General features: G+C 43.9%; 1 protein-coding gene across 1 annotated transcript in view; it reads left to right on the forward strand.

The window, feature by feature from the left end:
- The window catches only part of LOC137372639 (vitellogenin-like), an 80,392-nt gene that overhangs the window by 13,648 nt on the left and 44,386 nt on the right, over window positions 1–22,358 (forward strand). Inside the window, exons 9-17 of the mRNA XM_068036611.1 lie at window positions 6,146–6,317; window positions 6,862–6,987; window positions 7,076–7,294; window positions 8,724–8,941; window positions 9,046–9,143; window positions 16,808–16,932; window positions 17,064–17,165; window positions 18,736–18,855; window positions 18,977–19,166. Coding sequence (XP_067892712.1) covers window positions 6,146–6,317; window positions 6,862–6,987; window positions 7,076–7,294; window positions 8,724–8,941; window positions 9,046–9,143; window positions 16,808–16,932; window positions 17,064–17,165; window positions 18,736–18,855; window positions 18,977–19,166 — 1,370 coding nt within the window. The remainder of the gene's footprint in view (window positions 1–6,145; window positions 6,318–6,861; window positions 6,988–7,075; window positions 7,295–8,723; window positions 8,942–9,045; window positions 9,144–16,807; window positions 16,933–17,063; window positions 17,166–18,735; window positions 18,856–18,976; window positions 19,167–22,358) is intronic.

Raw genomic sequence — 22,358 nt, forward strand, 5'->3', positions numbered from 1 at the left:
GCTGACTTCTGGGTTGAAGGGGTTGTCTTATGAGGAAAGGTTGAGCAGGTTGAGTCTAAACTCATTGGAGTTTAGAAGAATGAGAGATGAGCTTCCTGAAACATATAAGATTCTGAGGGGGCTTGACGGGTAGATGCTGAGAGGATGTTGTCCCTCGTGGGGGTATCTAGAACTAGAGGGCACAGTTTCAAAATAAGGTGTTTCCCTTTTAAGATGAAGATGAGGAGGAATTTCTTCTCTCAGAGGGTCCCACCTCGCAGGAAGATTTGCAAGTGCTGTTGGGGAGGGTTTAAACTAGCTTGTTGGGGGATGGGAACCTGAGGGGTAACTCAAACTGGAAGGAAGTAAAGCTGGTAACAGGCGGTAGAAAAGTAGCAAGTGACATTAGAAGGCAGGCGAAACAAAGGCGAGCATCACCTCGGCTTAGAATGTATAATGTCAAGAAGACAAGGTTAAGGGCACTCTACCTGAATGCACACAGCATTTGCAACAAGGTAGATGATTTAAAGGCCCAAATAGAGGTATGGTTTTCTAGAGCAGTATGTTGAGGAATCGACTACAGAACAGGCTATTTTAAATCTAGTATTATGTAATGAGAAAGGGCTAATTAATAATCTTGTTGTAAAATAACCTTTAGGGATGAGTGACCATAATATGATAGAATTTTACATTATGTTTGGAAGTGAGGTTGTTCAATTTAAAGCCAAGGTGTTAAATTTGAACAAAGGAAATTATGAAGCTATGAGGGACAAATTGGCTGAGGTGGATTGGGAAAATACATTAAAAGGTATGACAGTGCATAGAAAATGGATAGTCTTTAAAGAAATATTACATAGTTTACAGCACAAAAGGCAGGAAAACCCCAAAAGTTAAAGGCATTGAACCATGGCTAACAAAGGAAGTTAAGGATTGTATAAGAGTAAAAGAAAAGCCCTATAAAGTTGCGAGAAATAGTAGTAAACTTGAGGATTGGGAGGATTTTAGAATATAGCAAAGGAGGACCAAGAAACTGATAAAGAAAGGGAGAATAGAATATGAATGTGAACTAGCAAAAAACATAAAACGGACTGTAAAAGCTTCCACAGGTACGTAAAAAGGAAACGTTTGGCTAAGACAAATGTGGGTCCATTACAGGCAGAGTCAGGAGAATTTATAATGGGGAATAGAAAAATGGCAGAGAAGCTAAATGATTACTTTGTGTCTGTCTTCACTGAGGAAGATACAAGAAATCTCCCAGAATTAGAGATCCAAGGGACCCCAGGGAGAATGAGGAATTGAAGGAAATTAGTATTAGTAAAAAGGTTGTATTGGAGAAATTAATGGCGATGAAGGTTGATAAATCCCCAGGACCTGATATTCTACATCCCAGATTATTGAAAGAGGTAGCTATGGAGATAGTGGATGCATTGGTGATCATCTTCCAAAATGCTATGGATTCTGGAACAGTTCCTGCAGGTTGGAAGGTAGCAAATGTCACCCCAATATTTAAGAATGGGGAAGCGATTAACCTGTTGGAGTTTTTTGAGAATGTTACTAACAGAATTGATAAAGGTGGACGTAGTATACTTGGATTTTCAGAGGGCTTTTGATAAAGTCCCCCAGAGGAGGTTGGTTAGCAAAATTAAAGCACATGGGATAGGAGATAATATGCTGGCATGGATTAAGGATTGGTTAACATGCAGAAAGCAGAGAGTAGGAATAAATGGGTCATTCTCGCATTGGCAGGCTGTGACTAGTGGGGTACCGCAGGGATCAGTGCTTGGGCCCCAGCTGTTCACAATATATATCAATGATTTGGATTTGGGGACCAGTTTGAAGATGACCCAAAACTAGGTGGGAATATGTGTTGTGAGGAAGATGCAAAGCAGCTTCAAGGGGATTTGGACAGACTTAATGAGTGGGCAAGAACGTGGCAGATGGAATATAATGTGGAAAAATATGAGGTTATCCATTTTGGTAGGAGGTACAAATGTGCAGAGCATGTCTTAAATGGTAAGAAATTAGAAAGTGTAGATGTACAAAGGGACCTGGGTGTCCTTGTCAATAAGTCACTGAAAGCTATCATGCAGGTGCAGCAAGCAATTAGTAAGGCTAATGATATATTTGAGTACAAGAGTAGCGAAGACTTGCTTCAATTGTATAGAACCTTGGTTAGATTGCACCTGGAGTACTGTGTGCAGTTTTGGTCCCCTTACTTTAGGAAGGATATTATTGCCATAGAAGAAGTGCAACAAAGGTTCACCGGACTTGTTCCCGGGATGGTGGGACTGTCTTATGAAGAGAGAGATTGGGGAAACTGGACCTGTTTTCTCTAGAGTTTTGATGAATGAGAGGCGATCTCATTGAAACCTACAAGATACTTAAAGGGATAGACAGGGTAGATGCAGCTAAGATGTTTCCCCTGGTTGGGGAGTCTAGAACCAGGGCACACAATTTCAAAATAAGGAAGAAGCCACTTAGGACAGAGATGAGGAGAAATTTCTTTACTCAGAGTGTTGTGAATAGAAACATAGAAAATAGGAGCAGGAGTAGGCCAATCGTACTTCGAGCCTGCTCCGCCATTCATTATGATCATGGCTGATCATCCAACTCAGTAGCCTGTTCCGGCTCTCGCCCCATACCCTTTGATCCCTTTAGACCCAAGAGCTATTTCTAACTCCTTTTTGAAAACATTCAATGTTTTGGCCTCAACTGCTTTCTGTGATAACGAATTCCACAGGCTCACCACTCTCTGGGTGAAGCAATTTCTCCTCATCTCAGTCCTGAAAGGTTTACCCCGTATCCTTAGACTATGACCCCTGGTTCTGGACTCCCCCACCAACGGGAACATCCTTCCTGCATCTACCCTGTCAAGTTTTGATGGAATTTTATAGGTTTCTATGAGATCCCCCCTCACTCTTCTGAACTCCAGCGAATATAATCCTAACCGACTCAATCTCTCCTCATATGTCAGTCCTGCCATCCCAGGAATCAGTCTGGTAAACCTTCGCTGCACTCCCTCTATAGCAAGAACATCCTTCCTCAGATAAGGAGACCAAAACTGCACACAATATTCCAGGTGTGGTCTCACCAAGGCCTTGTATAATTGCAGCAAGACATCCCTGCTTCTGTACTCGAATCCTCTCACTATGAAGGCCAACATACCATTTGCTTTTTTTACCGCCTGTTGCACCTGCATGCTTACCTTCAGCGACTGGTGTACGAGAACACCCAGGTCTCGCTACATATTCCCCTCTCTCAGTTTATAGCCATTCAGATAATAATCTGCCTTCCTGTTTTTGCTACCAAAGTGGATAACCTCATATTTATCCACATTATACTGCATCTGCCACGCATTAGCCCACTCACTCAACTTGTCCAAATCACCCTGAAGCCTCTCTGCATTCTCCTCACAACTCACCCTCCCACCCAGCTTTGTCTCATCTGCAAATTTGGAGATATTACATTTAGTTCCCTCATCTAAGTCATTAACGTATATTGTGAATAGCTGGGGTCCTAGCACCGATCCCTGCGGTACCCCACTAGTCACTGCCTGCCATTCGGAAAAAGACCCATTTATCCCTACTCTTTGTTTCCTGTTTACCAGCTAATTTTCTATCCATCGCAATACACTACCCCCAATCCCATGCGCTTTAATTTTTCATGCTAATCTCTTATCTGGGACTTTGTCGAAAGCCTTCTGAAAGTCCAAATAAACCACATCACAGAATCACAGAATAATACAGCGCAGAAGAGGCCATTCGGCCCATCGAGTCTGCACCGATGCATTAAAGACACCTGACCTGTCTACCTAATCCCATTTGCCAGTACTTGGCCCATAGCCTTGAATGTTACGACGTGCCAAGTGCTCAGCCAGGTACTTTTTAAAGGATGTGAGGCAACCCGCCTCTCCCACCCTCCCAGGCAGTGCATTTCAGACCGTCACCACCCTCTGGGTAAAAAGGTTCTTCCTCAAATCCCCCTTAAACCTCCTGCCCCTCACCTTAAACTTGTGTCCCCTAGTAACTGATCCTTCACATCCACTGGCTCCCCCTCATCAACTCTACTAGTTACATCCTCGAAGAATTCTAGGAGATTTGTCAAGCATGATTTCCCTTTTGTAAATCAATGCTGATTCTATCCGATTCTACCACTGTTCTCCAAGTGCTCTGCTATAAAATCTTTGATAATGGACTCTAGAATTTCCCCCACTACTGACATCAAGCTGACTGCTCTATAATTCCCTGCTTTCTCTCTACCTCCCTTTTTAAATAGTGGGGTTACATTCGCTACCCTCTAATCTGCAGGAACTGTTCCAGAGTCTATGGAATCTTGGAAGATGACCACCAATGCATCCACTATTTCTAGGGCCACTTCCTTAAGTACTCTGGGATGCATACCATCAGGCCCTGAGGATTTATCGGCCTTCAATCCCATCAATTTACCCAACACCATTTCTCTACTAATACTGATTTCCTTGAGTTCCTCTCTCTCACTAAGCCCTGTGTTCCCCAACATTTCTGGTATGATATTTGTATCCTCCTTTGTGAAGGCAGAACCAAAGTATGCATTTAGTTGGTCAGCCATTTCTTTATTCCCCATAATAAATTCCCCTGTTTCTGACTGTAAGGGACCTACATTTGTCTTCACCAATCTTTTTCTCTTCACATACCTCTAGAAACTTTTACCGTCAGTTTTTATGTTCCCCGTGCTCTATTTTCCCCTTCTTAATCAATCCCTTGGTCCTCCTTTGCTGAATTCAAAACTGCTCCCAATCCTCAGGTCTGTTGTTTTTCCTGGCAAATTTATATGCCTCTTCCTTGGATCTAATGCTATCTCTAATTTCCCTTGTAAGCCATGGTTTGACTTCCTTTCCCATTTTACTTTTGCGCCAGACAGGGATGAACAATTGTTGCAGTTCATCGATGCGCTCTTTAAATGTTTGCCATTGCCTATCTACCATCATCCCTTTAAGTAACGTTTCCCAATCCGTCATGGCCAACTCGCGCCTCATAGCTTCATAGTTTCCTTTACTAAGATTCAGGACCCTTGTCTCAGAATCAACTACATCACTCTCCACCTTGATGAAGAATTTATTTATTTATTTATTTAGAGATACAGCACTGAAACAGGCCCTTCGGCCGATCGAGTCTGTGCCGACCATCACCCACCCATTTATACTAATCCTACACTAATCCCATATTCCTACCACATCCCCACCTGTCCCTATATTCTCCTACCACCTACCTATACTAGGGGCAATTTATAATGGCCAATTTACCTATCAACCTGCAAGTCTTTGGCTGTGGGAGGAAACTGGAGCACCCGGCGAAAACCCACGCAGACACAGGGAGAACTTGCAAACTCCACACAGGCAGTACCCAGAATTGAACCCGGGTCGCTGGAGTTGTGAGGCTGCGGTGCTAATCACTGCGCCACTGTGCCACCCATATCTATCATATTATGGTCGCTCGTCCCCAAAGGGTCTCGTACCACTAGATTGTCAATTATTCCTCTCTCATTACACAATACCCAGTCTCGGATGGCCTGTTCTCTAGTTGGTTCCTCAACGTATTGGTCCAGAAAACCATCCCTTATAGACTCCAAGTATTGTGACTAATTTGATTTGCCCAATCTATATGCAGATTAATGTCACCCATAATTACAGATGCTCCTTTATCACATGCATCTCTAATCTTTGGAATTCTCTGCCTAAGAGGGCTTTGGAAGCTCAGTCATTGAGCATGTTTAAAGCAGAGATTGACAGACTTCTAAATACCAATGACATAAGGGGATATGGGGACAGTGTGGGAAAAAGGCGTTGAAGTGGATGATCAGCCCTGATCATATAGGTCAGGCGCGATGGGCTGAATGGCCTGCTCCTATGTTCCTATATTCCTCTGTTCATATTCTTTGGAACCAGAGAGCAGTGGAGGCTGTGTCATTGAGTATATTCAAAGCTGAGTTAGACAGATTTTTGATCTACAGTGGAGTCAAGGGTTATGGGGGGGGGGTGGGGGAGCAGGAAAGTGGAGTTAAAGCCATAATCAGATCAGCCATGAGCGTATTGAATGGCGGAGCAGGCTCGAGGGGCCAAATGGCCTACTCCTGTTCCTATTTCTTATGTTCTTATTTCTCAAGAAAATGTTCTCATTTCATTTTGTAGCACTAGGCGCTGGATTATTTTTGCACTTCCTGCTGTTGGAACAACTGGCGCACTGAGATTCCTCAAAAGCAAAATTGATCAGATTGACATCACAATGGGTGATGCAGCTCAGGCTTTAGTTGTTGCAATGCATCAAATCACTGCCGACCTTCAAAGCCTATCAGTAGTCAGAGTGAGTATGAACACATTTTACTCGTAGAATCATCGAATAATACAGCACCAATGGAGACCATTCAGCCCATCATGCCTGTGCTGGCTCTTTGAAAGAGCTATCCAATTAGCCCCACTCCCCTGCTCTTTCCCCAATTTTTTAATCTCAAAGTATTTTTTCCATTCCCTTTTGAAAGTTATTATTGAATCTTCTTCCACTGCCCTTTCACCCTGTGCATTCCAGATCACAACAACTCACATCTCAATTTGGTTCGTTTGCCAGTCGCCTTAAATCTTGTCCTCTGGTTATTGACCCTTCTACCACTGGAAACAGTTTCTCCTTATTTGTTCTATCAAAACCCTTCATGATTTTGAACACAGCTAGCAAGTCTCCTCTTTGTCTTCTCTGCTCTAAGGAGAGCACCCCCAGCTTCTCTACAGATAACTGAAGTCCCTCATCCTTGGTACCATTCTTGCACCTTTCAGAAAACAGGTGACAGAAAGGCAGTTTTGATGTTCACCTTTTCCCTAAGTAGTAATGTCTAACCTGTTTATTTTCTCTGCAGGAACTATTTGTTCTGCCTCAAGTGCAGCAGTACTCCATTCTTCGCCGGATTGTCTACCTTGGATATGGCTCCATGGTTTTCAAATATTGTACAGAGCAGGCAACGTGCCCTGATAATCTGCTTCAGGTGAGCTGATGCGACTTGCTGACTGTCCGTACTGAACTGTGTTGATGTGGACTTCTACATATTGCTCACGGAGGCTCTCTTCTTCCAGCCTCTCCATGACTTGCTCATTAAAGCTACTGCTCAGGCCAATGAGGAGAACATAGCCCTCAGCCTCAAAGCGATTGGCAATGCAGGGCAGCCAGCGAGCATCAAGCCTATCATGAAACTGTTACCTGGATTCGGGACAACGGCTGCAAGACTCCCACTGAAAGTACGGGTTGATGCTGTCATGGCACTGCGTAACATTGCAAGGAAAGACCCAGAAAAGGTAAAGCAAAAAGTCATGCTGTTCTATACAAATTAAGAAGTAACAGTAATGGGGTTGGAGTTTGTGGTGTTCAACTTTTTTAACTCTTCTCAGCACAGACAAATCCGCTGTGTTCTGGCAGCTTTTTCACTTCAAGTCAGACCTGTATAGGTTTGAAATTGTTTTTTTTCCTCTCCATTTTATCACCTATTTTGTTTGTTATTGGTCCTCCTCTATTTGCATGACATTGTCCTTTTTAAATATCGGAACATACAATAGGATGAGGCCATTTAGCCCCTTGAGCCTGTTCTCGCATTCAATTAGGTCATGGTTGATCTGTACCTCAACTTCATTTACCCACCTTGTATCCACATCCTTTACTGAACAAGCATCCACTCCCTTTGAGGGAGAGAATTCCACATTTCTGCTAACCTTTGTGTGAAAAAATGCTTCCTTATTTCACTCCTGAATGGCCTTGGTTTTATTTTATGATTATTGCTGTTGTTCTTCATTCCCTCACTAATTTAATTCTCTATTGAATCCTTTTCACATTTTAAACACTTTAATTAGATCACCCCTCAACTTTCTAAATTGAAGAGAATACAAATCAATTTTATGCAACCTGTCTTAAGCTCCTTAAGCCCTTCTTGAGCCACTCACTAATGATCTTTTGTGTAATATAATCTGAAATATTTCATATGGGCAGTTTGTAGATCATTCAACCCATTATCTCCCTCTGTAATTGGTGCATTTCCCTCTTGCTCTTTACGTTTTCTAACCGCTGGCGTAGTGGTAACATCACTAGGCTAGTAATCCAGAGCCCAGGCTAATGCTCTGGGCACATGGGTTCAAATCCCACCACAGCAGATGGTGAAATTTGAGTTCAATTAATAAATCTGGAATTAAAATCTAGTCTAATGGTGACCATGAAACGATTGCCAATTGTTGTAAAAGTCCATCTGGTTCACTAATGTCCTTTAAGGAAGGAAATCTGCTGTCCTTACCTAGTCTGGCCTACATGTGACTCCAGACCCACAGCAATGTGGTTGACTCTTAACTGCCCTCTGAAATGGCCTAGCAAACCAATCAGTTCAAGGGCAATTAGGGTTGGCAATAAATGATGGTGATGCCCATATCCCACAAAATGAATAAAAGAAATTGCCTGTTTATCTTTTAGTGTTCAATTCTGACAATGAGTACAAACAAAAGTCATGGCCCATTTTTCCTCTTTTGCGATACTGTTTGACTTGTTCTGTATTTTCCAACATTTGCCGTTTGATTTCAGATTTTCAGCTTTCACACTTATTTCCTTTGTTACATGTTTTGTTTACTGTCAGTTGGTTAAATGTAATATCACACATCAGTTTCACAAAATGGGACAAAGACTGTCGTGTGTATGCTGCTATGAGAACACAGTTAGTTCAATGGCTATTTCTTTCTGTTGACACAGGTACAAGCTATCACTATACAGTTATTCATGAATCAAAGGAATCACCCTGAATTGCGAATGTCTGCTTGTGCAATATTCCTGTGCACCAAGCCACCTATGAATTCGTTGTTAGTCCTAGCTAGTTCACTGTTAAAGGAGACCAGTTTGCAAGTGGCAAGTTTTGCTTATTCGCAGTTCAGATCTCTGGCAAGAAGTTCACTCCCTGATCTCAATTCTCTGTAAGTGTAAAGACTTCCCATCAGTTCAGGAATTTCAAATCATTCACAGATTACTGAACGTGATGTTTTTATGGTTGTAATACACCTACTGTTCATTTTAACAGGGCGGCTGGCTGCAATATAGCTGCAAAACTCTTGAGACCCAAGTTTGACCGACTTGGCTTGCGATTCAGCCAGGTTTTTCATCCTGACCTATTCAACTGTAAGTATGCTGCCAAACTGCCAAAAGAAACGTTTATCTTTCCCACTGAAACAGTTATGAGTTTAGTGGAACATCCCGTTTAAAGGAAAGCTCTAATAGGAAGAAAAAAATAGTACAAAGAATAGCAGAGAGAATACAGGGGCCCAGAAATTTCCAATCGAAGGTCTTGTTGCTCTAGATATTTCAGCTTCCATATTTTAGATTACATAGAATTACATTGAAGTCACGACACAGAAACCAGCTCAGCCAGTTCATGTCAGCAATGGCACAGTTGCTGCCTCACTTAGGAAGACTGGAAGTGAATTCCACAGCCTCAAGATGCTTTGTGTAAAGACATTTCACCTGCTCTCTGTTCTAAATCTCTTACATTAAATCTTCCATCTATAGCCCCTTGCTCTTGAACCCCCTGCCAGTCTGCCACTTTCTACCCTGTCCCACCCGTTCATTATTTGAAACACTTCTCATGCAGTGAGTTATTGTGATCTGGAATGCACTGCCTGAAAGGGTGATGGAAGCAGATTCAACAGTAACATTCCAAAGGGAATGGAGACATATTTGAAAGGGAAAAATCTGCATGGCAATGGAACTAATTGGATAGCTCTTTCAAAGAACTGGTACAGACATGATGGGCCGAATGGCCTCCTTTGCTGTGTCATCCTACGCTTCATAATCAGATTACTATCATATGTAAATCTTAATTACTATCATAGGTGAGACTGAACTTTTTGTAACCTCAAGAATATCTTCACTGACCCTGATATGCTGAGAGGTTTTAAGAGCAAGCCCTGGATATGAACAGAGAATCTTTTACTTTACTTGTTAGATTTATCTCATATCTCCACAACATTCCTCCTCATCCTTAACACTAACAATTTAACACTCAGAAAGATTTTTTTTAAATGCTGAAACAAATTCATTAAAACTGTATATCAACAAGTGGATAATGGCAATAATAGTGGTGATGGCACTGGACGAGTAATCCAGAGTGCAGCCGAATGCTCTGGGGACTCGGGTTCAAATCCCATCACGGCAGATGGTGAAATTTGAATTCATTTTAATAAATCTGGAATTAAAAAGCTAGTCTAATGGTGACCATGAAACCATTATCGATTGTTGTAAAAATCCATCCAGTTCACTAATGTGCCTTCAGGAAGGAAATCTGTTGTCCTGACTTGGTCTGGCCTACGTGTGACTCCAGACCCACAGCAACGTGCTTGACTCTTAAATGCCCTTCAAGGGCAATTAGAGATGGGCAATAAATGCTGGCCTAGCCAGTGATGCCCACATCCCATAAAAGAATAACAAAAAAAAATACATAAAGTAGGAATAATAGCCTAATTCCTTATACAAGGAAAATAGTAAATCATTTTCAATCCCTATGTTAAGCTAAATGATCAAATAACTTTCTATTTATTTCTCTTTGTTGTTTCCAGATAAAACTCAAAGAGTTCTGAATGACTCGGAGCTAATAAATGTACCCAAAAGACTTACTGCTGCTTGCAGGATATTGAACAAGAGACTCCTAAATTCAAAAGGAGCTGCCAATCAGTCCAATATCTCAATCAATCACACAACATGTTTATGTCTGAATGTTGTGGCATGGCTCCTACATCAAGCAAGTTTGGTCACAGCCAGATAGCTATCCTTTTAAGAACATAAGAAATACAAGCAGGAGTTGGCCATTTGGCCCCTGGAGCCTGTTCCACCATCGAATAAGATCATGACATGTCACCTCAACTCCACTTTCCTGCCTGCCCCTGTGCAGCCCTTGACTCCCTTGTAGATCAGAAATCTGTCTAACTCAGCCTTGAATATATTCAATGATCCAGCCTCCACTGCTCTCTAAGGAAGAGAATTCCAAAGATTAACGACCCTCTGAGAGGAGAATTTCCTCCTCAGCTTCATCTTTAAAACCAGTTGTTTTGAAACTGTGCCCCCAGTTCTAGATACCCCGAGGGACAATATCCTCTCAGCATCTGTGACCGTATCAAAGTAGCCAATACCATATGCTAAAAATTAACAAAATCCTTAATACTAAGCGCAATTTGGCTCTGAAAGTTGCATCCAGTTTTCTCTTTTAGGCACTGCCTGACTTGCTGTACATTTTCACATTCTCTTTCTTACTGCAATTCAAATCACATTTTTAATTTTCAACCATCCTGAGTATGAAAATCCATCAGTATTTTACACAGAAAGTTGATATAAATTCGAAAGTTAGAGCTAACAAAGTGGTGAGCAGACCCTAGTTTTGGCGGATAGATCATTGAAACCATTGATTCAGCATTTTTGCAGAGAGTGAAGAATTGAAGTGAACAGTTGGAGCTGTATAACCAGGGTTGTGAGTCAGAGTCTAAAGACATGATGGTTAAAGGTGTACCTGGCCTTAGTGAGGCCTTACTGAACACTGAGTCCTCTTTGATCTCCATATTATGGAAGACGTGGAATTATTAGAGGCAGTCCAGAGGACTGACACTGAGGCCTGAATTTGGAATGGTGAGTTAGAACATAGAACAGCACAGCATAGTACAGGCCCTTCGGCCCACGATGTTGTGCCGAACCTTTAACCTACTCTAGGATCAAACTACCTACATACCCTTCATACTACTATCATCCATGTACCTATCCAAGAGTCGCTTAAATGTCCCTAATGTTTCTGCTTCTACTACCACCGCTGGCAGTGCATTCCACGCACCTACCACTCTCTGTGTAAAGAACCTACCTTTGACATCTCCCCGAAACCTTCCTCCAATCACCTTAAAATTATGCCCCCTGGTGATAGCCCTTTCCACCCTGGGAAAAAGTCTCTGGCTATCCACTCTCTCTATGCCTCTCATCATCTTGTACACCTCTATCAAGTCCCCTCTCATCCTTCTTCGCTCCAATGACAAAAGCCCTAGCTCCCTCAACCTTTCTTCATAAGACATGCCCTCCAGTCCAGGCAGCATCCTGGTAAATCTCCTCTGCACCCTCTCTAAAGCTTCCACATCCTTCCTATAATGAGGCGACCAGAACTGAACACAATATTCCAAGTGTGGTCTAACCAGGGCTTTATAGAGCTGCAGCATAACCTCGCGGCTCTTAAACTCAATCCCCCTGTTAATGAAAGCCAACACCCTATACGCCTTCTTAACAACCCTATCAACTTGGGTGGCAACTTTGAGCGATCTATGGACATGGACCCCAAGATCCCTCTGTTCCTCCACACTACCAGGAATCCTGTCTTTAAGCCTGTATTCTGCATTCAAATTTGACCTTCCAAAATGAATCACTTCACACTTTTCCAGGTTGAACTCCATCTGCCACTTCTCAGCCCAGCTCTGCATCCTGTCAATATCCCGTTGCAACCTATAACAGCCTTCCACACTATCCACAACTCCAGCAACCTTCATGTCATCGGCAAACTTGATAACCCAGCCTTCCACTTCCTCATCCAAGTCATTTATAAAAATCACAAAGAGCAGAGGTCCCAGAACAGATCCCTGCGGAACACCACTGGTCACCGAGCTCCATGCTGAATACTTTCCATCTACTACCACCCTCTGTCTTCTATGGGCCAGCCAATTCTGTATCCAGACAGCCAACTTTCCCCTATATCCCATGCCTCCTTACATTCTGAATGAGCCTACCATGGGGAACCTTATCAAACGCCTTGCTAAAATCCATATACACCACATCCACTGCTCTTCCTTCATCAATGTGTTTTGTCACATCTTCAAAGAATTCAGTAAGGCTTGTGAGGCATGACCTGCCCCTCACAAAGCCATGCTGACTGTCTCTAATCAAACTATGCTTTTCCAAATAATCATAAATCCTGTCTCTCAGAATCCTCTCCAATAATTTGCCCACTACCGACGTAAGACAGACTGGTCTATAATTCCCAGGGTTATCGCTATTCCCTTTCTTGAACAAGGGAATAACATTTGCCACCCTCCAATATCTGGTACTACTCCAGCGAATAGTGAGGACGCAAAGATCATCGTCAAAGGCGTGGCCCTCACTTCCCGTAATATCCTTGGGTATATCCCGTCTGGCCCCGGGGACTTATCTGTCCTCATGTCTTTCAAAATTTCCAGCACATCCTTCCTCTTAACATCAACCTGTTCGAGCATATCAGCCTGTTTCACGCTGTCCTCACAAACGACCAGGTCCCTCTCACTAGTGAATACTGAAGCAAAGTATTCATTTTGGACCTCCCCTACCTCCTCCGACTCCAGGCACAAGTTCCCTCCACTATCCCTGATCGGCCCTACCCTCACTCTGGCCATCCTCTTGTTCCTCACAAGTGTGGAACGCCTGGGGACTTTCCTTAATCCTACCCGCCAAGACTTTTTCATGTCCCCTTCTAGCTCTCCTAAGTCCATTCTTCAGTTCCTTCCTGGCTACCTTGTAAGCCTCTAGAGCCCTGTCTGATCCTTGCTTCCTCAACCTCAAGTAAGCTTCCTTCTTCCTCTTGACTAGCTGTTCCACATCTCTTGTCATCTAAGGTTCCTTCACCCTACCATCCATTCCGTGCCTCATTGGGACAAACCTATCCAGCAGTCGCAGCAAGTGCTCCCTAAACAACCTCCACATTTCTGTCGTGCATTTCCCTGAGAACATCTGTTCCCAATTTATGCTCCCCAGTTCCTGTCTAATAGCATTGTAATTTCCCCTCCCCCAATTAAATATTTTCCCATCCCGTCTGCTCCTGTCCCTCTCCATGACTATATTAAAAGTCAGGGTGTTGTGATCACTATCACCGAAATGCTCTCCCACCGAGAGATCTGCCACCTGGCCTGGTTCGTTGCCAAGCACCAAGTCCAACATAGCCTCCCCTCTAGTCGGCCTATCTACATATTGAGTCAGGAAACCTTCCTGGACACACCTGACAAAAACTGCTCCATCCAAACTATTTGCACTAAGGAGGTTCCAATCAATATTATGGAAGTTGAAGTCACCCATGACAACAACCCTATTACTTCTGCACCTTTCCAAAATCTGCCTCCCAATCTGTTCCTCCGTGTCTCTGTTGCTATTGGGGAGTCTATAGAAAACTCCCAACAAAGTGACTGCTCCTTTCCTGTTTCTGACTTCCACCCATAATGACTCAGTGGACAAACCCTCTTCGACCTTCCTTTCTGCAGCTGTGATACTATCCCTGATTAACAATGCCACTCCCCCACCTCTTTTACCTCCCTCCCTATTCCTTTTGAAACATCTAAACCCCGTAACATCCAACATCCATTCCTGCCCCTGTGATATCCAAGTCTCCGTAATGGCCACAACATCGTAGCTCTGAGTACTGTTCCATGCTCTAAGTTCATCACCCTTATTCCTGACACTTCTTGCGTTAAAATAGACACACTTCAACCCATAATACTGGCTGCAGCTTTGCCCTGTCAACTGTCTAACCTTCCTCACAGACTCTCTGCACTCTGTATCTGCCTGTTCAACAGCTACCCCATCCACTGATTCGTAGCTCCGGTTCCCATCCCCCTGCCAAACTAGTTTAAACCCTCCCGAAGAGCTCTAGCAAACCTCCCGCCCAGGATATTGGTGCCCCTCCAGTTCAGATGCAACCCGTCCTTCTTGTTCAGGTCCCACCTTCCCCAGAAGGTATCCCAATGATCCACATATCTGAAGCCCTCCCTCCAACACCAGCTCTGTAGTCACATGTTCAGCTGCACTCGCTCCCCGTTTCTAGCCTCACTAGCACGCGGCACCGGTATCAATCCTGAGATTACTATCCTGCTCGTCCTGCCTTTTAGCTTCCAACCTAACTCCCCATATTCACTTTTCAGGTCCTCATCCCTTTTCCTAGGTCATTGGTACCGATATGTACCACGACTTCTGGCTGCTCCCCCTCCCCCTCAAGAATCCCGTAGACTTGATCCGAGACATCCCTGACCCTGGCACCCAGGAGGCAACATACCATCCGGGAGTCTCGTTCGCGACCACAGAATCTCCTGTCTGTTCCTCTAACCATTGAATCTCCTATCACTATCGCTCTCCTATTCTCCCCCCTTCCCTTCTGAGCCACAGAGCCAGGCTCAGTGCCAGAGACCTGGCTGCTGTGGCTTTCCCCTGGTAGGTCGTCCCCCACCAACTGTATCCAAAACGGTATACTTATTATTGAGGGGAACGGCCACAGGGGAAAAGGTTGTCTGCCTTCAGACTTTAGTTCCTACGGCGAGTAACTCACCTCCTGACTCCCCAAAGCCTGTCCATCATCTACAAGACACAAGTCAGGAGTGTGATGGAATACTCTCCACTTGCCTGGATGGGTGCAGCTCCAACAACACTCAAGAAGCTCGACAACATCCAGAACAAAGCAGCCAACTTGATTGGCACACCATCCATAAACATTCACTCCCTCCATCACTGATGCACAGTGGCAGCAGTGTGTACCATCTACAAGATGCACTGCAGCAACTCACCAAGGCTCCTTAGACAGCACCTTCCAAACCCGCGACCTCTACCACCTCGAAGGACAAGGGCAGCAGACACATGGGAACATCACCACCTGCAAGTTCCCCTCCAAGTCACACACCATCCTGACTTGGAACTATATCGCCGTTCCTTCACTGTTGCTGAGTCAAAATCCTGGAACTCGCTTCCTAACAGCACGGTGGGTGTACTTACCTCACATGGACTGCAGCGGTTCAAGAAGGCAGCTCACCACCACCTTCTCAAGGGCAATTAGGGATGTGCAATAAATGCTGGCCTGGCCAGCGACGCCCACATCCCATGAATGAAATAAAAAAAAGTCTTTCTCTGGAGAATGAGGAGGCAGTCAACAGAGTTCTTAAGATTTTCATGGATGAGGACAAATGGGATCCAGGAAAACTCTTCTGCCAAGTGCAGGATTAATGGACACATTCTCAATTAAGGATGTCAAAAGTGAAGAGGAAATTGGCCCTTTTTTATAGGGTCAATAGAACTGTGGAATAGACTGCCAGTAGAGGTGGTGGAATAGAAAGCAATGACAGATTTTGACAAAGAAATTGATTGTATTCCATTCGGGAAAGGAGATGCAGGGCTACTGGTTCCAGAGACATGGTAAGGAGATTGATGGATGGTAGGTTAGATGGAGCAATGGCCTTTGTCTGCCCAAAACATTATGATGTCATTAATTTTAAAATTATCGCCATAGTTTTCAAATTTCTCCTTGCACCTCCATATGTCTATAATCTCCTTCAGCCCTACAACCCTCTGAGATATCTGCACTCCTCCAATTCGGAGGCCCAAAACTCTGGAATTCCCTCCCTAAACCTCTCTCTCCTCCTTTAAGTCGGTCTTTAACACCTACCATTTTGGTCAAGCTTTTGGTCATCTGTCCTAATATCTCCTCTGTGGCTCAGTGCCACATTTTGTCTGATTATGCTCCTGTAAAATGCCTTTGGCCCAAAGTTCCTTCCAATCTTTATGTGGAGGGTGTGGGCGATTTGCTTAAGCGCGTGGCTCCTTCAAACTTCTTTGCAGGCTGCGCACACATGGTAATTTAAAGGAGCCGACTTGTGCGTGGCCTGCGCAGGGACGTTTTGGGTTGTTGCATGCCCACGCTTAAAGGACATTTTACTCCATTAAAAGCACTAGATAAATGCAAGTTGTTGTTGTAATTATCATTTCTTCTTGATAACACATTCGAGCAACCAGTTAATTTGCTGTCTGTCTTTATGATGTAGATAAGCTGATGGCAGGAGTATCTGTCAAAGCTATTCTAATGAACAATGCGGGCAGCATCATCCCAACAGTAGCAGCAGCCAAAATCACAGGTCATAGTTTGGGATCATCCGCCAATCTTGCAGAGGTAATACACCAGTCAGCTGGAGAAATTATACTGATGTGAAGCTTTGTCTTCTCCATGGATTCATCTTGTATGTGTGGTTCATTCCAGGTTTTATTTCTTTTTAAAATTCATTATTGTTTTAATTCACAAAGGTCGGTTTACGAATGGAAGGTCTCCAAGAGGTCATAATGAAAAGTCGTGCATCAGTCACCGGAGTTCCTGACATGAAACAAATTCAGCGTCTCTTAAATAAGGTACAACCAATGGCAGTAATATCAAAGCAGAAAAATGCTGGAAATATTCAGCAGGTCAGGCAGCATTTGTGGAAAGAGAAACAGAGTTAACGTTTCAGATTAGAATTGGCAGAAGTTAGAGATTTAATCAATTTTAAGCAAGTTCAGACCCAAGGAAAAAAAATAATGGGGGGTAGAATAAAGGGAAGGCTTGTGATAGGGTAGAGGGTGGCAGCGATTAAATAACCAAAGGAAATAAGGTTGGAAGGTAAAAGTGAGTGGTAATGAGACACAAAAGGAACGAAAGATGGCTCCTATGGAGGCCTAAACGGCTCAGCAATGTCACTCATTGGCAGATTCAGTCTAGGCCTTCAGAGGAGAATTGGACAATTATCTAAAGAGAAACATTTTGCAGGGCTATGGGGAAAAGCGGGGGGAGTGGGACTAGGTGAGTTGCTCTTGAAGAGAGCCAGCATGAACACGGCAGGCCGAATGGCCTCCTTCTGTGCTGTAACCATTGTTATGACCGAGGTGGGAGGAGTATACTGTCTTTTCTAGTCCCACTTCTCCACAAGTCACAACATATATTTTAAAATGCTTACCCAGTCAATCATATACTCTTCTCCTATCCCAGAATAAAATACACCAACCAAGTTTCTTTAATAAGCAACAAAATTATCAATTTGTTATAAAAGCAAGACTTATACAGTAACAAAGCAAGCTATTAACACACAGATTAAAATATGAAAGTTCCTTTTGTTAAACCCCCCACACACTAACACACACTGAAGAAAATAAAGAAATTCTCTCTGCAGAGCTCTGTTACAAAAAAAAGACAAAAAAAGAATACTTTGGCCAAATAGTTGCTAATTCTTAAAGAGAAAGATATGGAAAGATGTCACCTGTCCCTTTTTGTCTGGCGTCCGAGTACACATAGACGGGTCACTGGGATTTCCTCTGGATCAGTTCTTTTAGGCCGCGTCGAGAATTAATCTGGCAGGTTTTTTTCCAGCTTCTCAGGAGAAACGTGGTATCAAGGGTTTCGGTTATCACACTGAATACGCAGGGTTTTTCAGCGATGGAGGAAAGAGATGAGTTAGGTTTTTTCCCTTGGCAGGCTGATCTTCAACTGTCTTCAAAAATAGTTCACACACCATCAGAACTGAAAACAATATCCAAACCCCAAACAGAAAGTCAACCTCCTGACCTCCATAAGCCTTGACATGTGGCTTCTCTGTAAACATCTCCCCTTAGTCTCAGGTTCCTGTTGTTTATTTATCTTAAGGCAGGTGATCTCCAGTAGAGGTTGTTTTTAGCATACCTTGATTCTTCCAGTAATTGTTTTCACAGTCGAGTGTCCATTAAAAGACCCCAGTGAGAAAAACAAAATCCAGCATTTCTTCAGACATCCAAATGAATCCATTTCCACAATTTAAATATGAGTCCTTAAAAACATATTAAAAAAAACCAGGAGCACTTTCATAACACCATGCTATGATTCTACAATTCTAAGTGCTGACTATGCATATTATATGCGTCTTGTGAACTATTAACACTGTGTATTCGTACAAAATACATTTTTCTTTTTCAGTTTCCAGATTGGAAATCCTTGCCAGAAAAAGTACCTCTAGCTTCAGCATACATGAAGCTATTTGATCAAGAAATAGCTTTTGTGGAATTCAGAAAGGATGATATTCACAAAGCCATTCAAGTAAGAGTGAAGTATAGCAAATATGTGACTTGTGAAAAAAATGCATTTGACTGAGCTGGTCTGAGGGGAATTCTGCCTGGTATGTGCTGGTCACATGAAATGCTGTATTTTTTCTTCATAGTCAGTCACTGACACAAGTGAAAAACACAATACATTGAGGAAGCTTGTAAACCGACTCCAAAACCCGGTCGAATTGCGCCCTGAAGCGGGTTTACTGACCGCTGAGCTGCGACGTTTTGTACCTACGTGTCTGGGTCTGCCCATGGAGCTGTCCTTCCTTTCAGCCGCTGTGGCAAAAGCCAATTTTTATGGTAAGGGCTTTTGTTACATTTTTCTTTCCCTTTTCAATCCTTAGAAAGTTTTTTTTAACCCTCTGCAACATCCTTGCAGGGCAAGTGGACAACACTCCAACCTCTCAATAAAATCTTTATTGCCGTTAGTACTCTAAACTCTGCCAGCGGGAGGGCATGTCATGTTTTTTGAGTTGAATGCCAGGCATGTTCTGATCCAGCGTTGTCCTTGGGCTGTTAGCATTCCCCATTGCCGCCCTGACCTCTGAAAGGTTTGCTGGGCCACTTCAGAAAACATTAATAACCAACCATGTGCTATGGGTTAGATAGCCCTGGCATGTTGCCTTCTTTAGTGAACCAGTTAGCTTTTCACAACAATCCATTAGTTTGATGGTCTTTCTATCTGGTGTCAGCCCATAAATTACCAGATCTATTGAATTCACTTTCACAATGTGCAATTCTTCACTAACAGCTGGGGACTTGTGCCAAAATTCGGAGAGCTGTCTCACAGACTAGTCAAGCAACAGCCTGAGATAGTCATACTCACAAAATAATATCTTACAGCCATTTTCTCAGACGCCTTCATCTCCATCTCTGGATATGTCCTGTCCAACCAACAGATCAGACCCACCAGGGATGGCGGCACAGTGATCTCGAGTCAGGAAAGAGTGGCCCTGGGAGTTCTCAACATTGACTCTGGACCCCATGAAGTCTCACAGCATCAAGTCAAACAACGGTTGCTGATTGCCACCTCCTGCCGTCCCTCAGCTGTTGAATGAGTAGTCCTCCATGTTGAATACCAATTGGAAGAAGCTCAAGGGTAGCAAGTGCACAGAATGTGTGGCGCAGTGGCTAGCACCGCAGCCTCACAGCTCTAGCGACCTGGGTTTAGTTCTGGGTACTGCCTGTGCGGAGTTTGCAAGTTCTCCCTGTGTCTGCATGGGTTTCCGCTGGATGCTCCGGTTTCCTCCCACAGCCAAAGACTTGCAGGTTGATAGGTAAATTAGTCATTGTAAATTGCCCCTAGTGTAGGTAGGTGGTAGGAGAATGGTGGGGATGTGGTAGAGAATATGGGATTAACGTAGGATTAGTATAAATGGGTGGTTGTTGGTCAGCACAGACTCGGTGGGCCGAAGGGCCTGTTTCAGTGCTGTATCTCTAAATAAAAATAAAATAAAAATGTACTCTGGGTGGGGGGCTTCAATGTCCATTATCAAAAGTGGCTGAGTAGCACCACTACTGACCGAGTCCTAAAGGACATAGCTGCTAGACTGGGTCTGCGGCAGGTGATGAGAGAACCAACAGGAGGGAAAATCCTACTTGACCTCGTCCTCACCAATCTAACTGCCGCAGATGCATCTCTCCATGACAGTATTGGTAGGAGTGACCACCACACAGTCCTTGTGAAGACAAAGTCTCTTCTTCCTCATCTTCATACTGAGGGCACCCTCCATCGTGCTGTGTGGCACTACCACTATGCTAAATGGAATACATTCAGATCAGATATAGCAGCTCAAAACTGGGCATCCAGTAGCAGCAGAATTGCACTCAACCGCAATCTGTAACCATATCCCCCACTCTACCATTACAATCAAGCCGGGGGACCAACCCTGATTCAATGAGAAGTGCAGGAGGGCATGCCAGGAGCAGCACCAGGCATACCTCAAAATGAGGCACCAACCTGGTGAAGCTACAACACAGGACTACATGCATGCTAAACTGCAGAAGCAGCATACAATAGACAGAGCTAAGTGATCCTACAACAAATGGAACAGATCAAAGCTCTGCAGTCCTGCCACATCCAGTCATGAATGGTGCTGGGCAAATAAACCAGAGGAGGAGGCTCCACAAACATCCCCATCCTCAATGGTGGGAGAGCCCTGCACATCAGTGCAAAGGACAAGGTTGAAGCATTTATAATCATCTTCAGCCAGAAGTGCTGAGTGGATGATCCATCTCGGTCTTCTCCTGAGATCCTCAGCATCGCAGATATCAGTCTGCAGCCAATCTGAATCACTCTACGTGATATCAAGAAATAGCTGAGCCCACTGGATACTGCAAAGGAATAGCTGAGCCCACTGGATACTGCAAAGGCTCTGGGCCCTGACAACATTCCGGTAATAGTACTGAAGACCTGTGCTCCAGTACAGCTACAACACTGGCAAGGTGGAAAATTGCCCAGGTATGTCCTGTCCACAAAACTGCAACCCGGCCTATTACCACCCCATCAATCTACTCTCGATCATCAAAGGGACGGATTCATCGACAGCAATAACCTGCTCACCGATGCTCAGTTTGGGTTCCTCCAGGGCCACTCGGCTCCAGACCTCATCACAGCCTTGGTCTAAACATGGACAAGAGAGCTGAAGTTCAGAGGTGAGGTGAGAGGGAATGCCCCTTACATCCAGGAAGCATTCAAATGAGTGTGACACAAAGGAGCCTTGTAAAATTGAAGTCAATGGGAATCAGGGGGGAAACTCTCCGCAGCGCAGTGCCCTGGGCCCAACCATCTTCAGCTGCTTCATCAATGACCTTCCCTCCATCATAATGTCAGAGGGGGATGTTTGCTGATGATTGCACAATGTTCAGTACTATTTGCGACTCCTCAGATACTGAAGCAGTCCATACCCACAAGCAGCAAGACTTGGACAATATTCAGGCTTTGACTCATAAGTGGCAAGTAACATTCATGCCACAAAAGTGCCAGGCAATGATCATCTCCAGCGAGAGAATCTAACCATCTCACATTAACATTCAATGGCATTTCCATCGATGAATCTCCCACTATCTCTGAATTCCTCCAACATCCTAGGGTTACCATTGACTAGAAACTGAACTGGTTCAGCTATATAAATACTGTGGCTACAAGATCAGATCAGAAGCTTGGAATTCTGCAGCGAGTAACTCATCTTCTGTCTCCCCAATGCCTGTCCACCATCTCCAAGACACAAGTCAGGAGTATGATGGAATATTCTGCACTTGCCTGGATAAGTGCAGCTCCAACAACACTCAAGAAGCTCAACACCATCCAGGAAAAGCATTTTGCTTGATTGACACCCCATCCACCACCTTCAACATTCACTCCCTCCACCACCAACGCACAGTGGCAGCAGTGTGTACCATCTACAAGATGCACTGCAGTAACTCACCAAGGTTCCTTCAACAGCAGCTTCCAAACCCATGACCTCTACCATCTAGAAGGACAAGGGCAGC

Source organism: Heterodontus francisci, chromosome 8 (assembly GCF_036365525.1).
Source record: "Heterodontus francisci isolate sHetFra1 chromosome 8, sHetFra1.hap1, whole genome shotgun sequence".
NCBI classification, from domain to species: Eukaryota; Metazoa; Chordata; class Chondrichthyes; order Heterodontiformes; family Heterodontidae; genus Heterodontus; species Heterodontus francisci.